Source organism: Nipponia nippon, unplaced genomic scaffold, assembly GCF_047370975.1.
Source record: "Nipponia nippon isolate SJK-2023a ecotype South Korea unplaced genomic scaffold, ASM4737097v1 scaffold_15, whole genome shotgun sequence".
Lineage (NCBI taxonomy): Eukaryota > Metazoa > Chordata > Aves > Pelecaniformes > Threskiornithidae > Nipponia > Nipponia nippon.
In genome coordinates, this window is record NW_028262331.1 from 6083403 (window position 1) to 6105449 (window position 22047).

Here is a 22047-nt window from a genome sequence, read left to right on the forward strand (position 1 = left end):
TCGGTCTAACCGATTCCAGCCCAGTGACGCGAATTTAGCTGTGAGCTAAAAATACTTCTGCTCCCAGCTGATGTGCCCTAATCGCAGCACTACCAGCCACTTAACTAGAGCTGCGCGGCTGCAGCAGGCGTCGGACAAATGGAGCAGAGCGTGCCGAACGGCGCGCGGCTGCTGCTGGGCAGAGGGCTGGTCAGAAATGTGGTCCCTGCACCTTCGGTGCCCGGCTTTTCTTCTCCTAGCTGCAAAGATCCTTCGCTTTCCTGAGCGCTCAGATCTGCACTGTTTCTGCACCCTGTGAGAAGTGGGGCTGAAGTTATGTGCAGACATGTAGGAGGCCCTACCGAGCAGCTAAACAGGGGATGCTGATTTTCTTCAGTGGAGAAACTGAGATTTGAATTTCTTTTTCTTTAAACCAAAGTGAAATGGGCTTGGAACAGGGTTTTTTATGGGGCTGGGATTTTATCTGTCAAGAAAGCAGCTTGTGCATTTCTTGTACATCCAAGGCTGTCTGTCACTGTGCAACAGTCACCTTACAGCACCTCCTGTGTAAACTGCAGGCTTTTCCCCAGGTTATTTATTTTGTTCCTTCAAGCAAAACGGAGATAAACCCAGTCCGTCAGTGGAGATGCTTCTGTGTGAGTCTGTGCTTCCAGGCCTTTGTAGGTAAAAGATCCATCCTGTGCCCACGAGGCAAGCCAAATAGGATTGCCTCGAGCTTTGATGGTTTGCAACAGGGATGGCAAAAAAAGCTCCTGGCCCTGGCAGCTCACCCCATAACAGGGCTCAGAACAACCAGAAAATCTTGGCTGCTGCAGGTTGCCCACAGCATCGCAAGCTGAAGCCTCGAATGAGGTGCCAGGCTGTGGAGTGAGGAGTAGGTATCCTTAAATGATTAGAGATTGCCACTCTGTTTCCAAAACAAGCAAATCCTGGACCCTTGAAGGTATTCCCACGGTTCCCAGTGACTAGGTGAGAGAGGAGTGCTTAATTCTGGATGAGGGATTTGGGGCTCAGGTTCCCAGCGGTGAGAGCTGGCACTGGCCTGAGGCTGTTCTTTAGGGCTGGAGCTGTGTGGCCGCGGAGGAGCGAGTCTCTTGGAGTTGTACCATGGGGCCAAGGTGTACTTAGGATGTGCTGCACATCTTGAATTCGTTAGAGCTCTTTCATGCATCTGCCTCTTAGGAGGAGGTCATGATAGTTCCACGGAGAAAACCATATTCAGAAATACAACTTGTAATGAAAACACAAGGTCATGGTTATACCCCAGCATTCTCATCTCTTATGAATCCAGTGCTAAATTAATTGATTGGGGTTTTTTTTTAATGAAAATATAAGAACCTGGTGCATGAAAATAGATTCCTAGACTGTTATAGCTTAAATAATCTGCGTGCTGTTGGTGCAACTGTACCAACGAAGGTTTCCCCTGCAACCGAGCATGCGCTGAAGCTCAGTTTGCCTTGTTTACACTGTTTTTTCAACATGCCAAGTTTGATTAAATTTTAAAGGACCACTACATTAAGCTAAGATATGCAAATCAGATTAGCTAAATGTTTTTCTTTTTTTAAATTCTGCTTACCCAAACCCATAGAGTGAAAGAGGACAAGCTGACTTGAACACGGAGATTGATTGCCATTAAACAAGAGGCAATTAGTTGCTGCGCTGTTCAGCAGTTCAAGGAACTTTGGTTTTGCTTGCTTATTACTGGTCCACAATTTGGTGTGAAACAACAGCTTTAGTGTTTGGAGTTGAATATGGCTTTATTGGTATGCAGTGGTCACTTTGTTTTTCACCCCCCAAGTAATTTGCTAATGCTAGAACAAAGAGAAATTGGATTTTCTTGCTGGAACAGCCTGGGGGACAATCATACTCAAGCTTCCCTGGTATGTTTGGTTTTTTTTTTTTCTGTGTGCAAATCTAGTAACCTGATTGTTTAATAAATTATAGAACTCGTGCATATTACATGTCTTGGAAATTAATGTACTGTCATAATATTGACCAACATGCCTCCCCACCGGATCAGAGTCTGCAGATGCATTTGGTATTTGAACGCAGTTCTTGACTGGATGCTCAGAACCATTCAGGTGTTGCTAGAAATGGCATGGGGATGTTTTCAGCTACCACAGCATAAAATATAGTCATTAAATTTTACTTCCCGATATCCAGTGCTTGTTGCAAAATGCCACGAAGGTCCAAGTTCAAAAAAGGTATATTGTCAGTGTTGATTCTGAGTTGTGTGTGTCCTTTGTGAAAACTCCCGCTGTTGCCAGTTGTTCATCTGGGCTGTTTGAGTTCAGAAGTGACATTTTTAAGCTGTATGGGTAGAAGATGTAAGCATATCCTTTGCTTTACCCAGAAGGAAAGTGCTGTTGAAAAGAATTGGATTACTTCAGTGCAGGGGAGGAGACCTTGTCCAGCCGTTCTTCCCTGTGTGCCTGTCTTTCCGTGTGTGCTATTTAGTTGTTGGACTGAGGTAGAGTAAACAATTCTGTTTAAAAAGCAAAAGAAAAGGAAAACAAGCAAAACTCCACAAACAAGCAAAAAAAAAAAATCCCTGAAAGATGGCCTTGGTGTTGGGGAAATATTTCCATATCCTTACATTGTGTTTCAAGAGGGTTTTGAGAATAAGTGTTGAGCCAAAAGAAAAAGCCCTGTGGAAAGTCGCTTAGCAAGGTCAGATGCAGACTGTGCCGTCTGGCAGAAGGACTCGTGTGGCTCTGGTTTGCAGAGTCACCAGACCCCACGTGCACGGGAAACGCGTGCCCGGGCAGCAAGGCTCAGCCCTCCTCCTGCCTGCGCTGGGCACTAAGCAGGGCTTCGGTGGGTGCTGCGCTCTCGGTCGGAAACCAGCAGCCCTGCTCAGAGCTGGGCTCAGCTCTCTGCTCCCAGCAAATATCTGCCTTTTTTTTTTTTTTTTTTTTTTTTTTTTTTTGTAAAAGGTTGTGCTGTCACATGGCGTTAGCGGTCCTGCCTTCAGCCAGCCCCAGCCTGGCACTGTTGCTTAGCAACTCTGCCCGATCTCCAAAATCCCAAATCCTGGCACTCGGAAGCACAGGAGGGATGGGAGCTTCTACCTGGGGGGAGAGGAGAGGGGAGGGTCTCTCCAGTCCCCAAATCTGTGCTGAGGCAGGGGACAGGAGTTGGGCAAGCCAAGCATCAGCACTCCAGCCTGCTCACAATGGCTCTGGTTGTCTGGCTGAGACAGGGTATGTTTTGGTAGAATTTCTTGCACTTTTCAGAGGGTAACTGAGGTCAGACAGGGAGGTGGAAAACAGGCTTTCCTAAGAGCTGCCCTGCCTCAGTTTCCCTCCCTGTACCCCCCTACAAGCATGTCCCTCCTTGGAAATCTGCCCCCCAGCAGAGGCAGCAGCTGTTTAAATTGCAAGAGGCGCGGTCTCACGGTTGAAGGCTTTGGTGTAAGAGCAGCTGCTCCGCCGGCCCCATCTCGCCCGCTGTGCCCCCAGAGCGCAGCTCCCCGGGCAGCAGGAGCGCTCCCCTCCTCTGCTGTCACACCGCGTGATGGGATAGCAGCCCCACAGCTGCCAAAATTACAGCTTCCCGCTCGTAGCCTTGCTTCCGACCCTGCTCCCACGCTCCCCAGGGAATGCCTTTGCTCTGACAGCATCCCCCGGTGGAGGGGGAGACTGCTGCCGGCAGGTATAAAAATTGCTGGAGAAAGTCTCGAACCCTTGCCAGCAGTTCCACTTACAGGATACATGTCCAGAGGGGCTTCAGACTAGTGAGGTTTAACCACAGCCTGTTAAAATGGGGCAAACAAGATCACATTTAATACCAATGTCCCTTGCAAACAAGGATGCACCCTCTGAGCCAGCGCTTGTGTTGAATACGGTGCCTTCACGAAGCCCTGGAGGCGGCTCTCACGAGGAGACGGGAGTTTGGGCTTCGTCCCTAGTGGGTGATGTCCCTCCAGCGCGGGTCTCTCCCGGCCACGCTCCCTGCGAGCAGGGGACTGCTCTGCATTGCCCATTTCCCTAATCTGGATGAGTTTGTTGTATAGAGGAGGAGTAGGGGTGGGAGGAGGAGACAGAGGGAATGAGGGTTTTTAAGCAAAGGATCTCATTATACTTATATCTGCCAGTTTCCATAGTAACTGGGGAAGAGAGGAAACCTAAATCTGAGTGTTTCTGGGTAGCTGGATGCCTGAACCCTCCTCGACCTGCACGCAGCCGCTCTGAAGCCTGGGGAGCACAGGGGTTCAGCCCAGCCGCGGGTGAAGGGTCCAGGCTGCCCGCGGAGCTGCTCGGCAGCTCTGGTTATCAGCGCTGCCCTGGGGAGAGGCAGCGGGTCCAAGTCTGTGTCGTCACTGTGTGGATTTGTGGAGCCCTTTCTTTCCCCTTTCCTGCTTCTACCATTCCTTGCTGCATGAACAGACTCTGCCGTCCCCTCTCTAATCCCTCCGCGCACCAACACAGACTTGGGTCCATTCTCAAATCTGGCACTGATGCTGGTGGATCTCGGTGTTTGTAGGTGCAGGGATGGATTAGAGCTGCACGGTCGCTCTGTGCTGCTTCTCTACTGCTGTCCTGCTCCTCACGCTTCTTGAAATGGATCCCACATTCCCAGTCTCTTGGCTTTCAGTGCAAATTGGTTTAAGGCCACTTTTCTCCCTTGCGTTGTCGAAACTGCCCAACCTGCTGATAACGGCCCAGCATAGACAGGGTGTTCAACCCTGCCCTGGCAGAGAGCTTGAAGGAGTTAAATTTCCCCTGTTGGGCACCAGGAATGGGAATTTGCCAGTGATGCTTATCAGGTGTGGAGTCCTCCCTGAGCCTTCCACCCAAAGCGTGAACGTGCCCCTTTTACTGGCATCCAAAGACTGAGGTTTGCTCAGCTCTGTGCTGCACTGGAAACCCCTTGGCATCCAGAGCCCGTTGGTTTGTGTCTTTGTGTTCTGCATATTTGCCTCTGTTCTTGTTTCTTTGAAAGATCCCTTAGAAATAACGTGTGTCATGGTTACATCCGTACAGGTCTCCAGGTGAAATCACACATCTTCTGCGAGTGCTGAGGTCATACAGTGTGTTAAAACTGTATCACAGCCCTGTGATGTCTAGAGACAGATGTGTCTGGGTTTTTACCCTTTCAAGTGATTGCTTTGAAAAATAAAAAGGAAAGGATTTTTATTACCTTGTAGGACACTGGTTTGGCCAGAAGTGTCTGTGTGGGGCAGGGGGGAAGCAGGAGGGAGCTGTCATGTTCGGGATGGGACCTCAGAACCAGGCACCCCAGTGAGCCTCAGGCAGGCATCTTTGTTCTTCTGCACCTTCATCTTCTGACTTTTGGCTGCCTCCAGGCTAGCCTGCCTGGGGCTTGTGGGGGTTATAGATACAGCAGAGTCCTCTTACCCTCTGAGCTGCGGACTCTCGCCTTGATAAAGGCAGCAAGTCCTGAGTGACCCAGGGCAGTGAGCAGTAAGTGAAAGCCCTGCAAGATGGGCAAATACTTCACAAGGGATCACAGCCTGAAAGGAATGAGGTGGGTCCGTGGAAGCAAACTGGAATTTTTTTCTCCTTGTGTCATATCTGCTCCTGTCCCCAGGGAAAACTCTGGGACAGAAGTCAGCGTTTCCTTGTGCGCTTGCATCCTGGGAATGCTCCTCTGGGCTCTCCTGTCTCTGCAGATGATAAGTCTGAATTAACAGATGTGTTTTTCTTCCTTCTCTCTGAAGACACCGTTTCCAGCAAACTGCAGAACAACAACGTCTACACCATTGCCAAGAGGAACGTGGAAGGCCAGGACATGCTCTACCAGTCTCTGAAACTCACCAATGGCATCTGGATCTTGGCCGAGCTTCGCATTCAGCCGGGGAACCCAAACTACACGGTGAGGTGTCAGCCGGCACGTGGCGCAGGCTGGGATCCTTCTAACTCGCCTCGCAGACAGAGCAATTTCTCCCTGCTTTGCCTAACGTGCTTGTTTTGGGGGAGATCCTGTTAATTTGTCTGGGGGGTTAGGAATGCCCACTGAACTGGAAAAAAGTGAGAAACAACAGAATGACACTGCTCTGTTACCAGTGAGCTGGGATAATGCCCACTCAGCAATGAGCAGTTACTTGCCAAGGTTACCCAGAGATAAAGCCAAGAGACATTAGCGAGAAAGCATTGCCAGGATGCCCTTCCCCCTCTGATAAACAAGGAGAAATTTATGCCCTGCCGCGTTCCTGCAACGGAGACCGGCTGTCTGGATGTCAGAGGCTCTTTGGCCTTGTGCTGGCACCAGCCTGTGGCTGGTGGGAAGGTGTGCCCTGTCCTGCACCATGCACTCCTGTAGCTGTTCTCTTTGACTTTGCTCCCCTGCTGAGGACCTGTGTGTCTGAGCATCCTGGTATTAGAGAATTTAGCTCCTGTTGGAAGCTGTTCCAGGATTTTCAAGAAAAATCCATGGTCTGAGGACCCACGGGGTGAAAGCAAGTGTTGGAAGGTGATTTAAAGCGTTTGCACAATGATTGATGCCGCAAGCCTGGTCTCAGCCTGATCCTTGCTTTAGAGCAGGGTGACAGCCAAGTTTGTGTCTGTCAGGACTGAGCAGCAAATTGTTGGAAGCCCCCAGGTTTAATGCTGTGATTTACAACATGAGGGCAAGCAAGTCCCTTGTCTCAGAGTCTGGGGCAATGTCCCCTTCCTTCGTGCCTGCAGAGGCACCTACATTTGTTAAGGAATTTGGGAACCCCGCAGTGGGAGTTTGCTTTTCTGTACCTCCTCCTGCTTATAGCAAGCTCTGAAAGGGCAGTTTAATGTTGGTGAGGAAGAAAGCAGTACCCAGGAGAAATATTCTGGGTGACTGTTGTCAGCCATGTCCCTGATCCGTCCAACCCATGCTGTAGGTCAGACGTTTCCAGTTGCCTTCGTGGAGACAGTAGAAAGCTCCTGCCTTCCTTTGCACCACTGCTAACCTCTCCTCTCCTCTCCGCAGCTCTCCCTGAAATGCCGAGCTCCCGAAGTGTCCCAGTACATCTACCAGGCCTACGATGCCATCTTGAAAAACTAACAGGAGATCAGCCTGTGCCTCACCCTGCAGAAGGAGGGGGGAGAAAGGGGTCCCCAGATCCTCTTTCACCACTGGCGCAGGGAAAAGCACTCTTAACTGGAAGCAGCTGTATTCATGTGTAGGATTTCAGTCAAAGGCACTGATTAAACAAGGTAGCAATTAGTATTCACGTGCTAATGATGATAGGGAACAAACCCCTTTGATATTTTTAGCGTCCATGGAGTTTGTAACCACTGCTTCAACTACTCCCACATCCCCTTGCCCCTCACTCATTGTCCGTTCTCGTGGGCTTCTCCATTTTGTGCCAATGTTCAGTGTTTTCTAAATGGCTTTAGGCGTAGTTACGATTTTGTAAAATACCGCTCATTGGAAAAAAAACAAGCAAAAACCACACGTCGGCTCATTAAAACAAGGCAAAAGTGTCGGAAACATAACACTGCACTTTATATTTTTATACATTTTTTTGAGTTTTTCTATTGTAATTGGCTTAAAGGGAAGGCGATTCCAAGGAAGTATTGGGAGCCCTGCAGGGACCTCGGGCTCTAGCAGGGTGAGCACGGCCTCGGGGAACTAGGAACAGAGCCATCAGTTTGGTTCGTGGAGGCGGATGGAGCCCTAAAGAGAGGGGTTTTTTTTATTACACTTGTGCTGGCAGACTCAGCTCTGCTTTTGATGGTGTGTTTTCACTCCAGCCATCTCCCTGGCTCATTAGCTGCTGATTTGAGAAGTGAGGCTGCTTTTGCGTGGGGAGGAGCTGCAGACCTAGATTGATAACGGGACAGCGATGGTTGAAATGAAGGAAACGAGCCTGCTCTTAGAGCAAAAGGCTCTTGCCAGAGCTCCAGGTATGGTCTCTGCATCCTCACCCACCCGCAGCCCCTCTTCTTCTTCTTTCTGTGCCTGCTATGGGCGAACTGCCTTCTCGGCCATCCCCTGAGCTGTGCCACCTTCACCCGGCGCTGCGCTAACCCCAGGCAATCCCCGAGGCTCGCGGTGGTAAATCCGAACGTGGCAGTGCTGTTTCCCCGCCGGGGCTGCAGGCATCAGCCGTGCCCCTATGGAGAGGCGCTGGTGCTGGCAGTGTCCCGGGGTGCCGTGGGGAGCAGAGTGGCTCTCCCTGTTCCCCTGCTGTCCCCCAAAACCCAGGCTGTGGTGTGATGGGAGATGGTTTGGGCTTGGCAGTGCCTGCACCCTGGCTGCCTGCAGGCTTCAGGTCCCAGCTGGGCTGGGAGTCCAGCAGATCGTGGAAGCTTTTCTTCCATTTGCAGCTTGGCTCTTTGTGCCCAGAGGCACATGGTAACAAGGGCCAGTCGGGTTCCTGCTCTCACCCCGTCCCCAGCAGCCCCATGCCCTGGCCCCTCTTTTCCAACCTGTCCTTAGGGCCAGGACTGCTTCCCTTTCCAGTCCATGGCTGTGGACTCGCCACACTGCAACCACTAAGTGCTGCGGCAACAGCAGTGAAAGCAAAGCCTCTTGCATGTCCTTGCTCCATCCATAGCTTGTCCTGCTTAAACCAAGCCACTAACCAGAACGGCTTTGCCCTCCCCAGCATGCTTTGATGCCATCTCCTCCCCAGCGAGCAAAGCTCTTACGCATAGCAACCCCCATGTTGTCTTTTTAGATGCCACATTCAGAGTCAGTAAATGTTTTACGGTGGGAAATGGTTCATCAGGGCTTTGGCACTGTCTGCAACCACGAAGCCAGTGCTGGGAAAAGGTCACAATGCCCTGGAAGAGACTCCAGCAGGGCCCGGGAGCTGCAGGACCCCGAGGAAAGTGGTGTCCCTGTGCTCTGGCTGGGGAAAAAGTGGGGCAGAGCTGGAGCAATCCAGCCTTCAGAGCCCTGCCCACGTGTGCTGGGAGGTGATTTGCTCCAAGCCCTGCAGGCACACTGCAAAAATCATTAATAGAGCAATTAAGGAAGCACCAGTGGCACTGAGTGCAATGCTGTGTCAGGGCAGGGAGGAGATGGTAGAGGGTCAAGAACAAACGCTTAAGCCTCCTCCACTGAGCAGCGGGTGTAGCTTTGATGCGGGGAGGGGTTGCTGAGCACCCCCTTCTCTTGCCAAATTTCTTCCCAGCTTTTCGGGCGCGTGGGTGCCTGCGCCGCAGGGCAGAGCCTGGGCTCAGTTGGTGGTGTTTCGCCCTCCTCTCCCACCACGCCGCTCGTTCAAGTGTTCGCCGCGTAGTTGTGTTGCTTTTCAGGCTTTACCTGCCGTCCGTGTCAATAAACTCATTTCCATGATGCTGTGGCTGCGTGTGGCTCTGTGCAGCTGGGGAGAGGATCCAATTCCCCTGCTTTTGGCTCTACCCATGGGAACAGGCAGGGCTGAAGGCTGGATTTGGTGGGAAGGAGCTGTTTGCTCACTGGGAGGAAGCCTTTCATCCTCTTTTCACCAGCCACTTCTACAGCAGAGACCCCCCAAAATCGGGGCTTGCAGGGCAAGGAGGTAGCAAGCATCCTTGGTCCTTTGCCTTCAGCTGCTGCTCTCTTCTCATCTCGAACAGCAGCAGGAAAAGCACCCTGGCTTGCAGGGGGCACTGGCACCTCGGCACGGATGAGGAGAGGAAGATGGATGCACCCATTTAGCCCTTTCTGGGCCCCAGTTGGGCTGCATGTGACGTGACCTGCTTTCCCTGTGGTGAAATGGTAACATCAGGTGAGTCGGTGATTGCTCTGGACTGGTGCTGGCATTTTCCAGAGGGCTTTGCCATCGCTGGTCCTGTCTTGGGCAGGATGGGTTGGGCTGCAAAACCTCTGTACCAGGCCAGGGCCGAACTCAGCCCTCGAAGTGGCCAGAAATGCAACAGCCCAAGAAGCAGGTTTGGGAGGTGCTGCTCTCGAGCAGAGCAACTCTTTCCCTCGCCCCTGCCCAGCCTTGGCTTAGTGGCACTTGGAGATGAGGTAACATCTACCCTGTGAGGACTTGGGGTGGCAGGTACCGTATCAGCCCCTGATGCTCTGCACTGGGATGTTTTTGTGTTAGAAGCTGGTGGACGTGTCTCGTAGCAACAGTGACGGGCTGGTTTGGGGTCACTGATATTGCTGTTGTGTCCTTTTGTGCATCCTTGGTGCGGGTGGGATGGGATGGGATGGGATGGTGGTTCCTTGCTGTGGGTCTGCTCCTGCTGTGGTGCTGGGGGTGAGCCTGGGGCAGCATTTGGCCCAACAGGAACAAAAGCTGCTGCAAAATGCTCAGGGCTTTGCCATGTCAGCTGCTGTCCCTTTCGTGTCCCATGGCAAAGGGAAAGGTTTCTCCCTCCCTTCCTGTTCTGCCAGGGGCTCCTCTGGGAGAAATTGGTCTTTCCTGCTGCTCTGGATTTGCAGGCACACTCATGGCCCTTAAACAGGGACACGCCAACCCCGGGCCACGCTGTACCTTGCAAACTGGGTTTGCTTCATTAGCATCGTTAGCCTCCGGTGCTGGGAGCTCAGGGGACGCAGGCGATGCTCCCTGGGCTGGGAGCTGCCACGGGGGTGGATGGTCCCCACAGCCTTCCCCATTCTCGAGGCCCACGCCGTGGGGCAGGGACCTCCCGGGTTGCTCCTTGCTGCTCCGGCTGGAGATGGGGCCAGCCCTGCTGTGCTGGCTGGGCTCCCCAAAATCCCTGCTGCTCCTGCCGGCCTCGCACGCATCCTGCTCCGTGCCAGTGCGCGTGCCAAGGGCCAGCATCGGGTGGCAGCAGGTCCCCGAGCCCACCATGCAGCACCGGGAGAGGCAGGGACTCGCCTGAAGATTTTGGAGGCTGTGGCAGAGGCAGGGGCTGACCGCAGACCCCCGAGCCATCAGCTCTGCCTGTCCCCTGCTGCCGCCTGCGTGCAGGACGCGGGGACTCTGTGACGGATGATTTGAGGTTTGTGTCAGTCTCCTGTCACTGAGGCTGGGATAAGCTCCCAGCCAGGGAGGCCGTGCCAGGATCCAGCCCCGCTCCCCTCCCCCCTCCCTCATATATTAAATTTCACAAATAAAACTGCAAGTGAAGAGCATCTTGGAGGGAACTGCTAAAAATAGCCCTGAGGCTGGAGCCTGAATTGTACGGGAGAGTTCACGTGCAGCCGCGATCCCTGCCCTCTCCCTGAAATGTTTCAGGGCTGAGGGCTGCTCTATGGCGATGCAGGGAAGGGGAACTGGGGGCTGTGGAAGAAGAGCAGCATCTAGGGCTGGTAATAACCCCCAGGGACACCTAAATATTTCCCTAGCTGTGAGCATCAGGCAGCTCTGCAGGGAAATAAGCCCCAAATCTCTGAAAGCACCGGTGTAATGAGAGAGATGGAAAAGGGGCTCTGGCTCCCTTTGCCTGGTGCTGATCTCAGCCCCAGCCTTGGTGCAGAGCAGCACAAAGGCTGCCCCACGTTTTGCCAGCTGTCCTTGTCCCCCCAAGCCATGGGGCTGTGTCTGCTGTCCCCTTTTCTCCTAGGAAGGATATGGCAATGTGTTTCCGCTTGTACCCCCTCCTCACTCTGGAGAGGAGGCCCTGGAGGTGATGTTTTTCCCGGCCAAAGGTGCTGACAAGGCTGAGGGGAGCCCGGCTGTGCTGTGGCCGGTGTTTGGGCTCAGCCAAGCCTGCGTGGTCGCAGCCAGACCCACGGGGACACCCCGGTGCTCGCTGGTGTCACGGTGAGCTGGAGCAGGGCTCAGGGTCTGCTTCGAGGAGCAGAGAGGTGCGGGGCGTCCATCGGCAGCGTGTTGCGGGGGCCTGGCCCATGCTCCCCAGGGGTGCGACCAGCACCTTCCTCGCTATCCAGCACGCAGGTAAATGCTTGGTGCAGGGTGCCCCAGAAATGCAGCCGCTGCAACAGGAATGTCCCTCCCTTGGTGGGGCCTGGCACCACCCCGGACCGAGCACCCTCCGGTGACAGCGGGCACAGAGAAACCCCCAGCCCTGCCAGCTGCACCGGGGGCTGGCACAGCAGGGAGGTGAAGTGATGTGCCCAAGAGCACGCTGAGCAGCAGTGTCAGAGGAGGGAAGGGCTCCCCGGGAGGGGTCCTACCCTCCTCCCCCAAAGGAGTCCGGCCTCAGGGGGCTCCACGGGTGGGCGTGAGGGGACAGATGCTGCCAGGTGCCGGGGAGGGAAGGGGTGACGGTGCTGCACCCAGCGCACTGCAGGGGGGACATGGGAGGGTCTTTTCCCATCGGCACCTCCCCAGAGCCCCGGGAGAAGCCGGTCTCCCTCCTGGCTTCCTGCGACTCGGTCCGGGCATTCCCTGCCTCCTTTCCCGGGCGCTGCCTCCTTCCCTCCCCGGGCACTGCCTGCATCCCTCCGCGGGCATCACTGCCCGCATCCCTGCCTGAGCGGTGCCTGCCTCCCTCCCCAGGCTCTGCCTGCCTCCCCGCCCGGGCATCCCCTGCCTGCCTCCCCGGGCTCTGCCTGCCTCCCTGCCTGAGCACCGCCTGCCTCCCTCCCCGGCCACCGCCTGCCTCCCTCCCCGGCCACCGCCTGCCTCCCTCCCCGGCCACCGCCTGCCCCCTTCCCCCGTGCCCCGGCCGGGCTTTGCGACCCAGCGGCGGCCGCGCTCCCCGCCCGGTGCCCCCCGCCGCCGCCCGGCCCCTCGGTAGCGCCGCGCCGGGCGGGGGCCGGGCCGGGCCGGGCCGGGGCTCTGCAGCGGGGCCGCTCGCCCCGCACCGGGCTCGCCGCATGGCTCCGCCGCCCGCCGGGACGCCGCCGGCCCGGGCCGCCGCTGCAAGGTAGGGGGGACCCCGGCGGGAATGGGGGGACGGGGGGCAAAGTTGCCGCCCGGGGCGGGGGGGGGGGGTCCCCAGCCAAAGTTGAGCGCCGGTGCTCCCCGCTCCCCCCCGGCCCCGCCGGCCTGGGGTGCGTGTGTCCCCCGGCACCCCCCGACCTCCTCCAGCCCCAGGACCGGTGCCGGGGATGCTGCGCCGCCCGCCGCGGCGAGAGCATCGCCTCCCCGGGAGGGTCGGGGAGGGCTGCGGGGTGCGGGGTGCGGGGTGCTGCCGCCGCCCCCGCCCCGCGGGGGTCAGGGCTTGCTCCCCCAGCTGCCCCCGGCGTCGCAGGGTGGCGGGTGCGGCTGGCGGCGGGGTGGCCAAGGTCGCGCCGGGGGCCGGGGCATCCTTCCCGGGGGCGCCCTGCCAGCCTCCGCCCGGCCCTGCAACCCGCTGGGCTCGGCCTTGCGCTGAGCGCCTGGGGCCCCCCCGGCTGCTCCCCGCTCCACCACCCCACCGTGGGCCCCCCCGGCTGCTCCCCGCTCCGCCACCCCACCGTGGGGCCACCCCGGCTGCGTCCCCCCCGCTGCGCCTCAGTTTCCCGTGGTGGCACGCTGGCGTGAGACGCTCGTGGGGCTGGAGCCGTCAGGTTGGCCTCTGATGCTTCGGGGTGCAAGCCCGCTTTCTGGGGCCCGTGAGCTGGCTTTCCCTGTGCACGGTCCCCGTGTGCCAGCCAGGAGGGGGACGGGGATTTTTGGGGTGGCACGGCAGGGCTGAGCCCGCTCCGCGGTTCAGGGCAGCCCCATGGGTGCTGGGTCTCCGGCTGTGTCGCTCCATCACCCTCCGGCCCCGCAGAGGAGCTGGGGTCGCTTCTGTGAGGAGGAAGGGATTGTGGGGACGGGGCTGTCCCTGCAGCAGAGTGGCCCCCCGGGACTTGCGATGACAGTGCTTTCTGCTGGTGGAGAAAGGCCCCGGCAGGGCTGGGCACAGGGGGTCCTGCACCCCCCGTTTCCCTGCATGTGGCACGGAAACGCTCCCACTGCCGGGGCTGGGGTGAGCGGGCCCCCAAGGGCAGTCAGCACCCGAGGGGACAGTCCCAGCGGCATGGCGTGCCATGGCCACCAGCCCTGGGCACAAACCTGCCCTGCTGCCCCTGGAGCTGGATCCGGCCCTGCTGAAGGCCTCCGGCCCCAGTGTGAGGAGGGTGAGGATGAGCCATGGCCCAGCCGGGGGAAGCCTGGCTGCCCTGGCACCCAGCAGCAGGGACCTCCATGGCCGAGCTCTCCTCAAGGCAAATAACCCCTGTCAAAACAGGCAGGGCAAGGTAGTTTGAACCTGCTGCTTTCTGCCAGCTCAGGGACCGCTGCCCCGTGCTTTGGGGATGGTTTTCAGGGAAAACGGATGAGAACATTGCAAATTGGTAAAAGCATCCACACTTTGGGATAAAGCACAGGCCACTTCCTAGCAATGGGAGTGAGCAAAAGTAGGACCCGGCCCCTCACCCTTGCTGTTTCCATCGCAGCTCCTGGTCAGGAACCAGGTGCCAGCAGGCATTTGGGCTCCTCGGACTCAGCTCTCGCATCCTCATGCGTGGGTTATCAACCCGTGTTCCCCCCGCACGCATGGCCCTGCCCTGGGACCCCTCCAGTCTCAGCATGCGTGCCAGCGGCCTGCAGGCTCGCCCCGTCAGCTGGCTCAGAAATTAGCCTCCATCAAGTTAATTGCCAAACCGCTCAAAGCCTGAAATTAAACATTAAAGCTGTCGCTCGCAGGCACAGAGCAATCTCCCCCCCGCCCCAGCAAAAGGCAATTCTGGTTGTCCAAGCGGAGGGAAGATGGATTCCCCGGCTTGAGGCAGCACCGGGATGGAGCAGCTGGTGATGGTCCCCGCAGGTGCTATGGGACAAGTCCCCAGCACAGCCTGGGACCCCGCTGCTGCCGGGGCTGGGCAAACCCTGAGCTGCAGACAGTCCCTTTCCCAGAGGTTTCCTTGCTCTGGTAGCAAAAGGGCTGAATGTGCCTGTGAGAGCCTTCCTGGGATAAAGTTCGCTCAAATCCTGGCTCTCCTTGGCTCTGCAGGGCGGGAGCCTCCGAGGGGGACCCTGGGTGCTGAGGTGGCTGCTGGGGATGTCGCCCAGCCCTGGGGTATGCTCCTGCTCCCCAAGGACAGACAGAACGCTTTTCCCTGGTCTCTTGCTTGTAAAAATATTGCCTGAAGTGGGGTCTGCCAGGGTGGCTCCAGGATCTGACCGGCTTCTCCTTGGCCTTGCAGTGACAGGCTGTCCCGGAGGGGAAATGCATCCTGAATGGGGCTGAGGCCCCCTGCGCGGGAATATGCAGCCTCGGCGCCGCAGGGGCAGCACCAGGGCAGCGGCCGGCGCGCAGCGGCATGGTGGCAACGTTCAAGATCGCCGTGCTGGGAGCCCAGGGCGTGGGCAAGAGTGCCATAGTCCGGCAGTTCCTCTACAACGAGTTCAGCGAGGTCTGCGTGCCCACCACGGCCCGCCGCGTCTACCTGCCTGCCGTCGTCATGAACGGCCACGTCCACGACCTGCAGATCATGGACTTCCCCCCCATTACCGCCTTCCCCGTCAACACCCTGCAGGTAGGGGCACACCCGGCTCATTGCGATGGGACCCCCATGTTGCGGGGTCTCTGGTGACCTCAGCGGGGTCTCGCTGTATAACCCTGCGGGGTCCCGGTTCCTCCTCTTCGGGGGATGCTTCTCCCTCCATGTCGGGGTTTGCTTGCTAAAAGCCAGTGAGAGGGATCGCATCCTCATGGCTACCAGCTGAGCGGGCCCAAGATAAAGTGTCTTTGAAAGCTTTTTCACCTAAAATGATGGCAAACGTGGGAGGGTCAGTGTCCCACTCCGAGGACCATGGCTTTGGCCATGCCCACAGCCCCAGCCAGCTGGGCGGTGGAGCCCGGAGCGCTGGGATCCAGCTCCATGGCTGTCAGAGCTGGCATCAGCAAAGGGCTGGGGGAGCGTGACCAGAGCACGCCGGTGAAAACCAGTGGTTCCTGGAGAGCCAGACCCCGATGCACCCACTGCCCAAGCCAGGCGGAGCGAGGCTGCTTGTCCCCTCCCGGGGTGGCCGTCACCCCCCCCGGCATTGCCGGGGCGTGTCCCTGGAGTGCTGAGCCCACCAGCTCCTCCTCAAACCTCCGGCGCTCTCAGGTGCTTCCAAAACAGCCCCAAAAGGCAGTGTGGGGTTGGAAAGCATTGCCACCAGTGCCGACAGCGTCAGGGGGGTTTAATGGTTTTCCCCATTAAAAAAATTAAAATTAATTAAATTCAAATCCCCCAGGGGATTTTAAGCTCATGCCATAGCCTCATCCCAGGGGCACAAGTTGTGCCACCGCTGCAGGGAAAGGAGCTAGAGGTGCCCAGCCGTGGCCGCAGCCACGCTGGAGGGCAATGCTGCTGGTGGGGTCACCTCCGCGGGAGCTGGGCTCTCTTGTATTTTTAATGAATGTAATTATATTGCCCCCGTGCCCAATGGGGACAGGGTTATAGGGGCCTTGTAGGGCTCCAAGTTTCCCCTGTGCCACTGGGCAGGAGGCGAAGTGAGCACTCCGGGGGCGAGGAGGAGGTTTAAAAATTAATCGGCGTGTGCAGGGAATGAAAGGTCAGCGCGAGAGACAGCCCGAAATAGCAAAGGGTAATTTATTGACACGGCAGCCGATGCTAACATACTCGATTAACTCCCTGCCTCGCTGCGCTCAAGAGGAGGCGGCTGGTGGGAACAGATGGAGGTTTCCAGGGAAGAGAGGATGGTCAGAGGGATGGCTCCGAGGGGAAAAGAGAGGACCGCGGTGGGGGATACGGCTTTGCCTGCTGGGAATCATCACTGGGCTCTGCTCCGTGCCCAGGAGCAGCACCCCTGCGGCGATGTCCTGGGAGAGGAGCGGGGGCTAGCGGTTCCCCAATGTCCCACTCCTGTGTGGGACCAGCGGGATGTGCAGCACGACCCTCCTCCAGCCCCGAGCATCCCGGGGAAAGCTGCCCCGTGCAGGGAAAACCATCCCGACGTCACAGCGCCAGAGCAAGCTGCACCCCAGCGTGGTGAAATAGCTGCAATTTAGTAATCTCCCAGGTGTATCGGGACTCAGAGTAACCTGAGACACTGCCGCTTCATCCACCTGCATCTCTCTGATACCACGGAGCTACACATCATCTCCTCCCCTCCGTGGATGGGAGAGGGGCTGTGCCATGCCGCTCGCTCCCAGCTCATCTGCGACGGAGACCAACCCCAACCCCAAAACTTTCCTTTTCCCCATTTCCTTCGGTCCTAGGTCTTCTTGTTTTGCCTCATTCCAATGATAAACTCAGAAAGGGATGACTCACGGTCCTGAAGAGGTTTGCTGGGGGAGAAGTAATGCCTTTCCTCCTTGGTGCATCTTTCTCCTCTCCAGTTGCACTCAGGAGGGTTTGTGGTGCCGCCTGCATGGGCTGCCATTCCCCGGTGTCACTGCAGCCCTGGTACCACTGCGGGGCTGGGAAAGTGGCTGGAAGTGGGGCAGATTTTCACTCCTATAGCATGGAAAAAAAAAAAACAACTGTTATTCCTGGAAACCCAAAGCTTTCCTAACAGCTGTTTCTTACAGGTCCAAATTTTGGCTGCGGAGAGGCCACCCCTGACTGCCTCTGCCCTGGCTCCCAACTTCACTCTTGCAGGCCCCCCCTCCCAAAGCAGCCGCTGCTCCTCTCGTGTCCCCTCTGAAGAGCCCTGCCCTCACCTTCCCCCTCTGACCCACAGAGCTGCTGGTCCATCACCCCCAGTCCCACGGAGCCGGGGCCGGGCTGAGCCCCGCTCAACCCTCAGCACCCTCCTCACCTGCCCTGCCCGAAAACCAGGGTGCATCACTAATTAACACACCCAATTAGCAGCTCTGAAGGGTGAAGCTTTTACATCCAGGGCAGGGGGTTGCATTCAGCCCTGCTCCCAGCTCATGTCCGGACCACTGTGCGTTAGGCAGGTGTTAGGCAGGCTGTAATCCTTGCTCAAGAGAGGAATTGGGGCTGACAGATCCTGTTATCTCTCCTCTGGATTAACAAGGGGGATACGGGATCTCCGGAGATGCGGGGGGATTGCTGAAGGGCCGCGGGGGCAGATGCAGCCATTGCAGGAACGGGTTGGGGCAGAGCAGAGGTGAGCTGGGTGCTGGGTGTCGGGGCTGGAGAGCGTGCGGCCCCCTTGCTGCCTGCCGGTGTAGCAGCCTCCTTGGTGTGCCCAGCCCCGAAGCGGTGCGGGGCATCCCCCAGGCACGGCGATGGGGCTGAGCCAGGATTGATCCCTCTCTGCACCTTGCAGGAGTGGGCGGACGTGTGTTGCAGGGGGCTCCGGAGCGTCCATGCCTACATCCTGGTCTATGACATCTGTTGCTTTGACAGCTTCGAGTACATCAAAACCATCCGCCAGCAGATCCTGGAAACGAGGTAGGGACCACTTCGCTGGTGGGTGCATCCCTCCGCAGCTCCCGGCAGGGCAGTTTGGCTCGCCCCAGCGCTCCCCTGCTCTTGACATTGGAGATGAGATATTAGAGACTGGGGCAAAGCCTCTTTGCAGAGCTGGGAGCCTAAAAGCAAAAGCAAAACTGGACCCAAGGGCAGCAGAAGGAGCGGGACCTCTGTAGGCAAGGGCAGCCATCCCTGGGAAAGCAACTGGGGCTGGCATGCTGCGTGGCTGGCCACAAAGAGGGACAAGGGGACAGACCAAGAGGAGGCACGTCCCTCTTGGCAAGCCAAAGCCAGGTGCTGGTTTGGGATGGGTTGGAGTCCTCTGGCCGGTCCATCGTTGTGCTCTGCCCCCATCCCCTTCTGTCCTCCCTCACCGCCCACCCTCCCCAGGGTCATCGGCACTTCGGAGACACCCATCATCATCGTGGGCAACAAGCGGGACCTGCAGCGGGGCCGGGTGATCCCGCGCTGGAACGTCTCCAACCTGGTGAAGAAGACGTGGAAGTGCGGCTACATTGAGTGCTCGGCCAAGTACAACTGGCACATCCTGCTGCTCTTCAGCGAGCTCCTGAAGAGCGTGGGCTGCGCCCGCTGCAAGCACGTCCACACCACCATCCGCTTCCAGGGCGCCCTGCGCAGGAACCGATGCACCATCATGTGAGCGCCCTGCCCTGACGGACCCCCCCCAAGCCGTGCCCCTGTGGCCTCCTGTCCTCGGGGACCACGGGTCCCCGGCGAGCACTGGCATCACTGCTTTCTGAAGGGGTGATGCTGCGGTGGCACCTCGGGGTTTGCTTCCCTGCTGGCACTGGCACCCTGTGGTGACATTTGGGGACAGTGCACCTTGGGCGGTGCTGGGCAGGGTGATGCAGTGGCCACTGGCAGGTCGGAGCGGGTGGGTGGCTGGGCTGCCTGGAGGTAGCGAGGGGTGAGGAGGCTAAACCCTCAAGCCCTCTCTGAGCCTCCGGCGGTTGGGGGTCAAAGCCGTCTCGGGGGGGTTGTGTCTCTGCTGTGCCTGAAATGCTGCGTGGCACCAGGGAAGTGGAGAAGATGCCTCAGATGGTGCCCAGAGGTTGGCTGTTGGGTCCATCCTTGCCAGCTCCTGCCCTGGCATCGCAGGGGCCACACTTGCTGCTGCCTGCCATCACCTGCCCCCCCAGAAGAAAATTGCTCAGCGCCTGTGGCCCGATGCGCCGGGGTGGCCCAATCCCTGGGGCACAGTGGAGCCGAGTGTCCCATTTTCCTCCCCACGGAGCTGGGGTTTCTCCCCTCGGAGGGCAGAGAAGCCTCCGGCAAGAGGCCAGGTTACACAGGCTCTCTTTTGGCTCGGTTGGGTCAGATTTCCAGGCAGAATTTCTGAGTGAAAGCAAGAAAGGGGGGCAAGAAAAAAAATCAAGCCCCTAAAGCCCCCATCCTGCCTCTTACGTCCCCCCAGGGTGCTGGGTGCTGCTTCCCCAGGGCTCTGAGTCCCCCTTCTGCACCGGTTCAGCCGAGGAAGGCTTCTCCTCCCCACCAGCCTGTCGAACACCAAATAATCACGAAACGCTCCTTGCCGGGCAGGTCACCCCTCCGCTACCTCGCGTCCCGGGCTCAGCGGGCAACTGGCTTTGCACGGCTCCGACCCCGGCGTCCCCCGGGCAGGCAGGCAGCCCCCCCGTGCCATCGCACCTCACCAGCGGTGCCGTGAGGTGGGTCCGACCCGTGCCGGGCTTTCCCATGCAATGCTCGCCTCCATCCACGTGAGACGACGACGGTGCGAAGGCAGCCTCCAAAGCAATAGGGAGCTGGAGTTGCATTTCCAGTTACATTCCTTTTTTTTTTTTTAATTAATTCTGTGCACATCCCTAATAGGAAAGTGAGCTCCCCATTTATTTTTTTTTATTCCTTTTTGATCTTTCAGCTTGTTTTTACACCAGACTTGCAGCTCACCTGCATCTTGTCCTGCAGGGTGGGTGGCAAAGCACAGCCTGCATTAGCAAACGGTGTCAGGTCTGTGTGCCGGTGAGGGGCAAGCAAGAGGTCGAAGGGGCTGTGGTTCTTCTTTCCTGGCTGCTCCCTGTGAGACATGGGGAAATGCCATCCTCACCCCCCGAGGCAGGATCTGAGGCTGGTCCATCCTCTGGCAAAACCATCTCAGTGATTTCTGGTGTAACGAGGGATGCAGGTATTCAGCGCCGCTCTGGGCAGTAAAGCAAAAGGATGCCAGCCCCATCCCTTCCCCCACGGCCAGGTTTCCATCTGACAGAAGCACCCTGTGCTCTCGGTAACACTTTCTATTAAAAGCAGGTCCAGCTGAGCTCGGGCATTGTGCATTTCACCACCCCGTCCCTGCCGCGGGCCATGCACCGCGCTGCAGCCCCGATGCCGCAGGGCTGGGGGTCACCCTGCTCCTCCCTTCCCACTCCCAGCAGCCGCTTCGGGAACCAAACCCCATTCCCCTTGCTACCGAAACAAAAAGGAGAAAAAAGAGAAAAGGCAACAGGGGGGACACGGGTCCGTCTCAGGTGGCTGCGAGGGCCCGGCTGGGGAAGGGCCGTGGCACTCATCTCCATCCCTCGCCTTCATGGCAAACATACTGGGCTTCACCACAAGCCCCCCCGACCTCATCTCGTCAGGATTTATTAACACGTGTAAGTCCACGTTATCGGTCTCTGGCTAGCTTTATCCCTCCAAATTGTTTGAGAAGGAAACTCCTTGGTAAATGCTAATAATAAAGCATTTATAAAGTGCTCCGACATACACATATCAACGACTAAGCCAATACATTGTTTGTTATAACCCTGTAGCCTGCAGTTTATAGCACAATTAGTTACAGGTTTTTATAGCATCTATTTAGTATTTTGGAAAAAAAAATGTTATAAATATAATTGTTATATTCTATTGTACTTTATAGACAGAGAAAGTTATATTAGTAATAATAACTCTCACTGCTTCGACAGCATTTCCCAGCTCCCAAGAAAAAAGAGGGCTACAAAGAGCTACTTTCCCAAGAGCTCAGGAGGGGGTAGGTGGTGGTACCCATCGGGTACAGGTAGGGAAACGGGGTGGTGGTACCCGCTGGTACAGGCAGGGAAACGGGGTGGTGGTACCCACCAGTACAGGCAGGGGAACTGGGGCAGGGAGGTCCGGCGAGCAGCCAGGAGCACAGCAGCAGCCACATCCAACCCGTGCCTTGCCCCTGCTCATACCCTTAGTACAAAGTGTTACCGCTCGCCCCACGCCACCCTGGTCCTGCTAAAAATCACCTGCTCCTGAGCCTGGGGGAGGCTAAGGATGTCCCCACCGCTGTCCCCAGGGCAGTGCCGGGTTTCTGCCCACCCGTGCGCGTGGTGCCGCAGGAGGCGATGCCTGGGTTCGGTCCAGCCCCGGCGAGGATGCTTCCCTCTCCTCCTCCTCCTGCCCTGGTGAGCGTCCCGGTTGCCTGGACTTGGCTTTCCTTTCCCCCCTGGACTTCTTGTTGGAGATTCCTGAGGTGTCTACACCGCCTGTAACGCCCTGCACCCCCTTCTTTGAAATCAAATTAAAAATCAGGTCTGTTCCCCCTTGTTCTGTACCCGCCTTGCTGCTCTTTGCCCGTGGCACCAGATTGCTCGCCGTCCCACTGCCACTCTCGCAGCCCTTCTGTTGGAGGCCATGGTCGAGGGTGGGGGAATTTGTTTCTCCCCTGCAAAAAGAGTACTTTTGCAAGCAGGTTTTGCATCCACAAGGCCCTGGTGCTCACCCTTGCTGCTCCTCCGCAGGGGTGTGGGTCTGGCTTCATCCTCTCTTGGAAGATGGGGCTCTTCTGGCCCCCGGGGGCTCTCAGAGGGACGTTTGCTGTGCACACAGGCAGCAGACCTGCAGCATGAATTCCCTTCACCAGCCATGGCCCCCCCATCAGGATTATCCTCTCTCCCTCCTCACCCACACAGAAATGAT

General features: G+C 57.4%; 2 protein-coding genes across 5 annotated transcripts in view; both read left to right on the forward strand.

Annotated features, from left to right (window-relative positions):
- Positions 1-9246, forward strand: part of AP2B1 (adaptor related protein complex 2 subunit beta 1) — an 80817-nt gene extending 71571 nt beyond the window's left edge. For all 3 annotated transcript variants that reach the window (XM_087752126.1, XM_087752129.1, XM_087752128.1), the window contains 2 exons: positions 5684-5838; positions 6928-9246. In XM_087752126.1, coding sequence (XP_087608252.1) covers positions 5684-5838; positions 6928-7002 — 230 coding nt within the window. In that variant the 3' untranslated portion in view covers positions 7003-9246. The remainder of the gene's footprint in view (positions 1-5683; positions 5839-6927) is intronic.
- Positions 9247-11628: 2382 nt separating this feature from the next.
- RASL10B (RAS like family 10 member B) lies at positions 11629-21682 on the forward strand. 2 transcript variants are annotated; one of them, XM_087752134.1, is made up of 4 exons: positions 11629-11755; positions 14938-15270; positions 17984-18108; positions 18520-21682. In XM_087752134.1, exons 2-4 carry the CDS (start codon positions 15055-15057, stop codon positions 18788-18790), a joined length of 612 nt encoding a protein of 203 aa, XP_087608260.1. In that variant the 5' UTR covers positions 11629-11755; positions 14938-15054; the 3' UTR covers positions 18791-21682. The 2 variants fall into 2 exon arrangements, with proteins under 2 accessions (XP_087608260.1, XP_087608258.1); XM_087752132.1 differs by lacking the exon at positions 11629-11755 and adding an exon at positions 12578-12689.
- Positions 21683-22047: the final 365 nt, after the last annotated feature.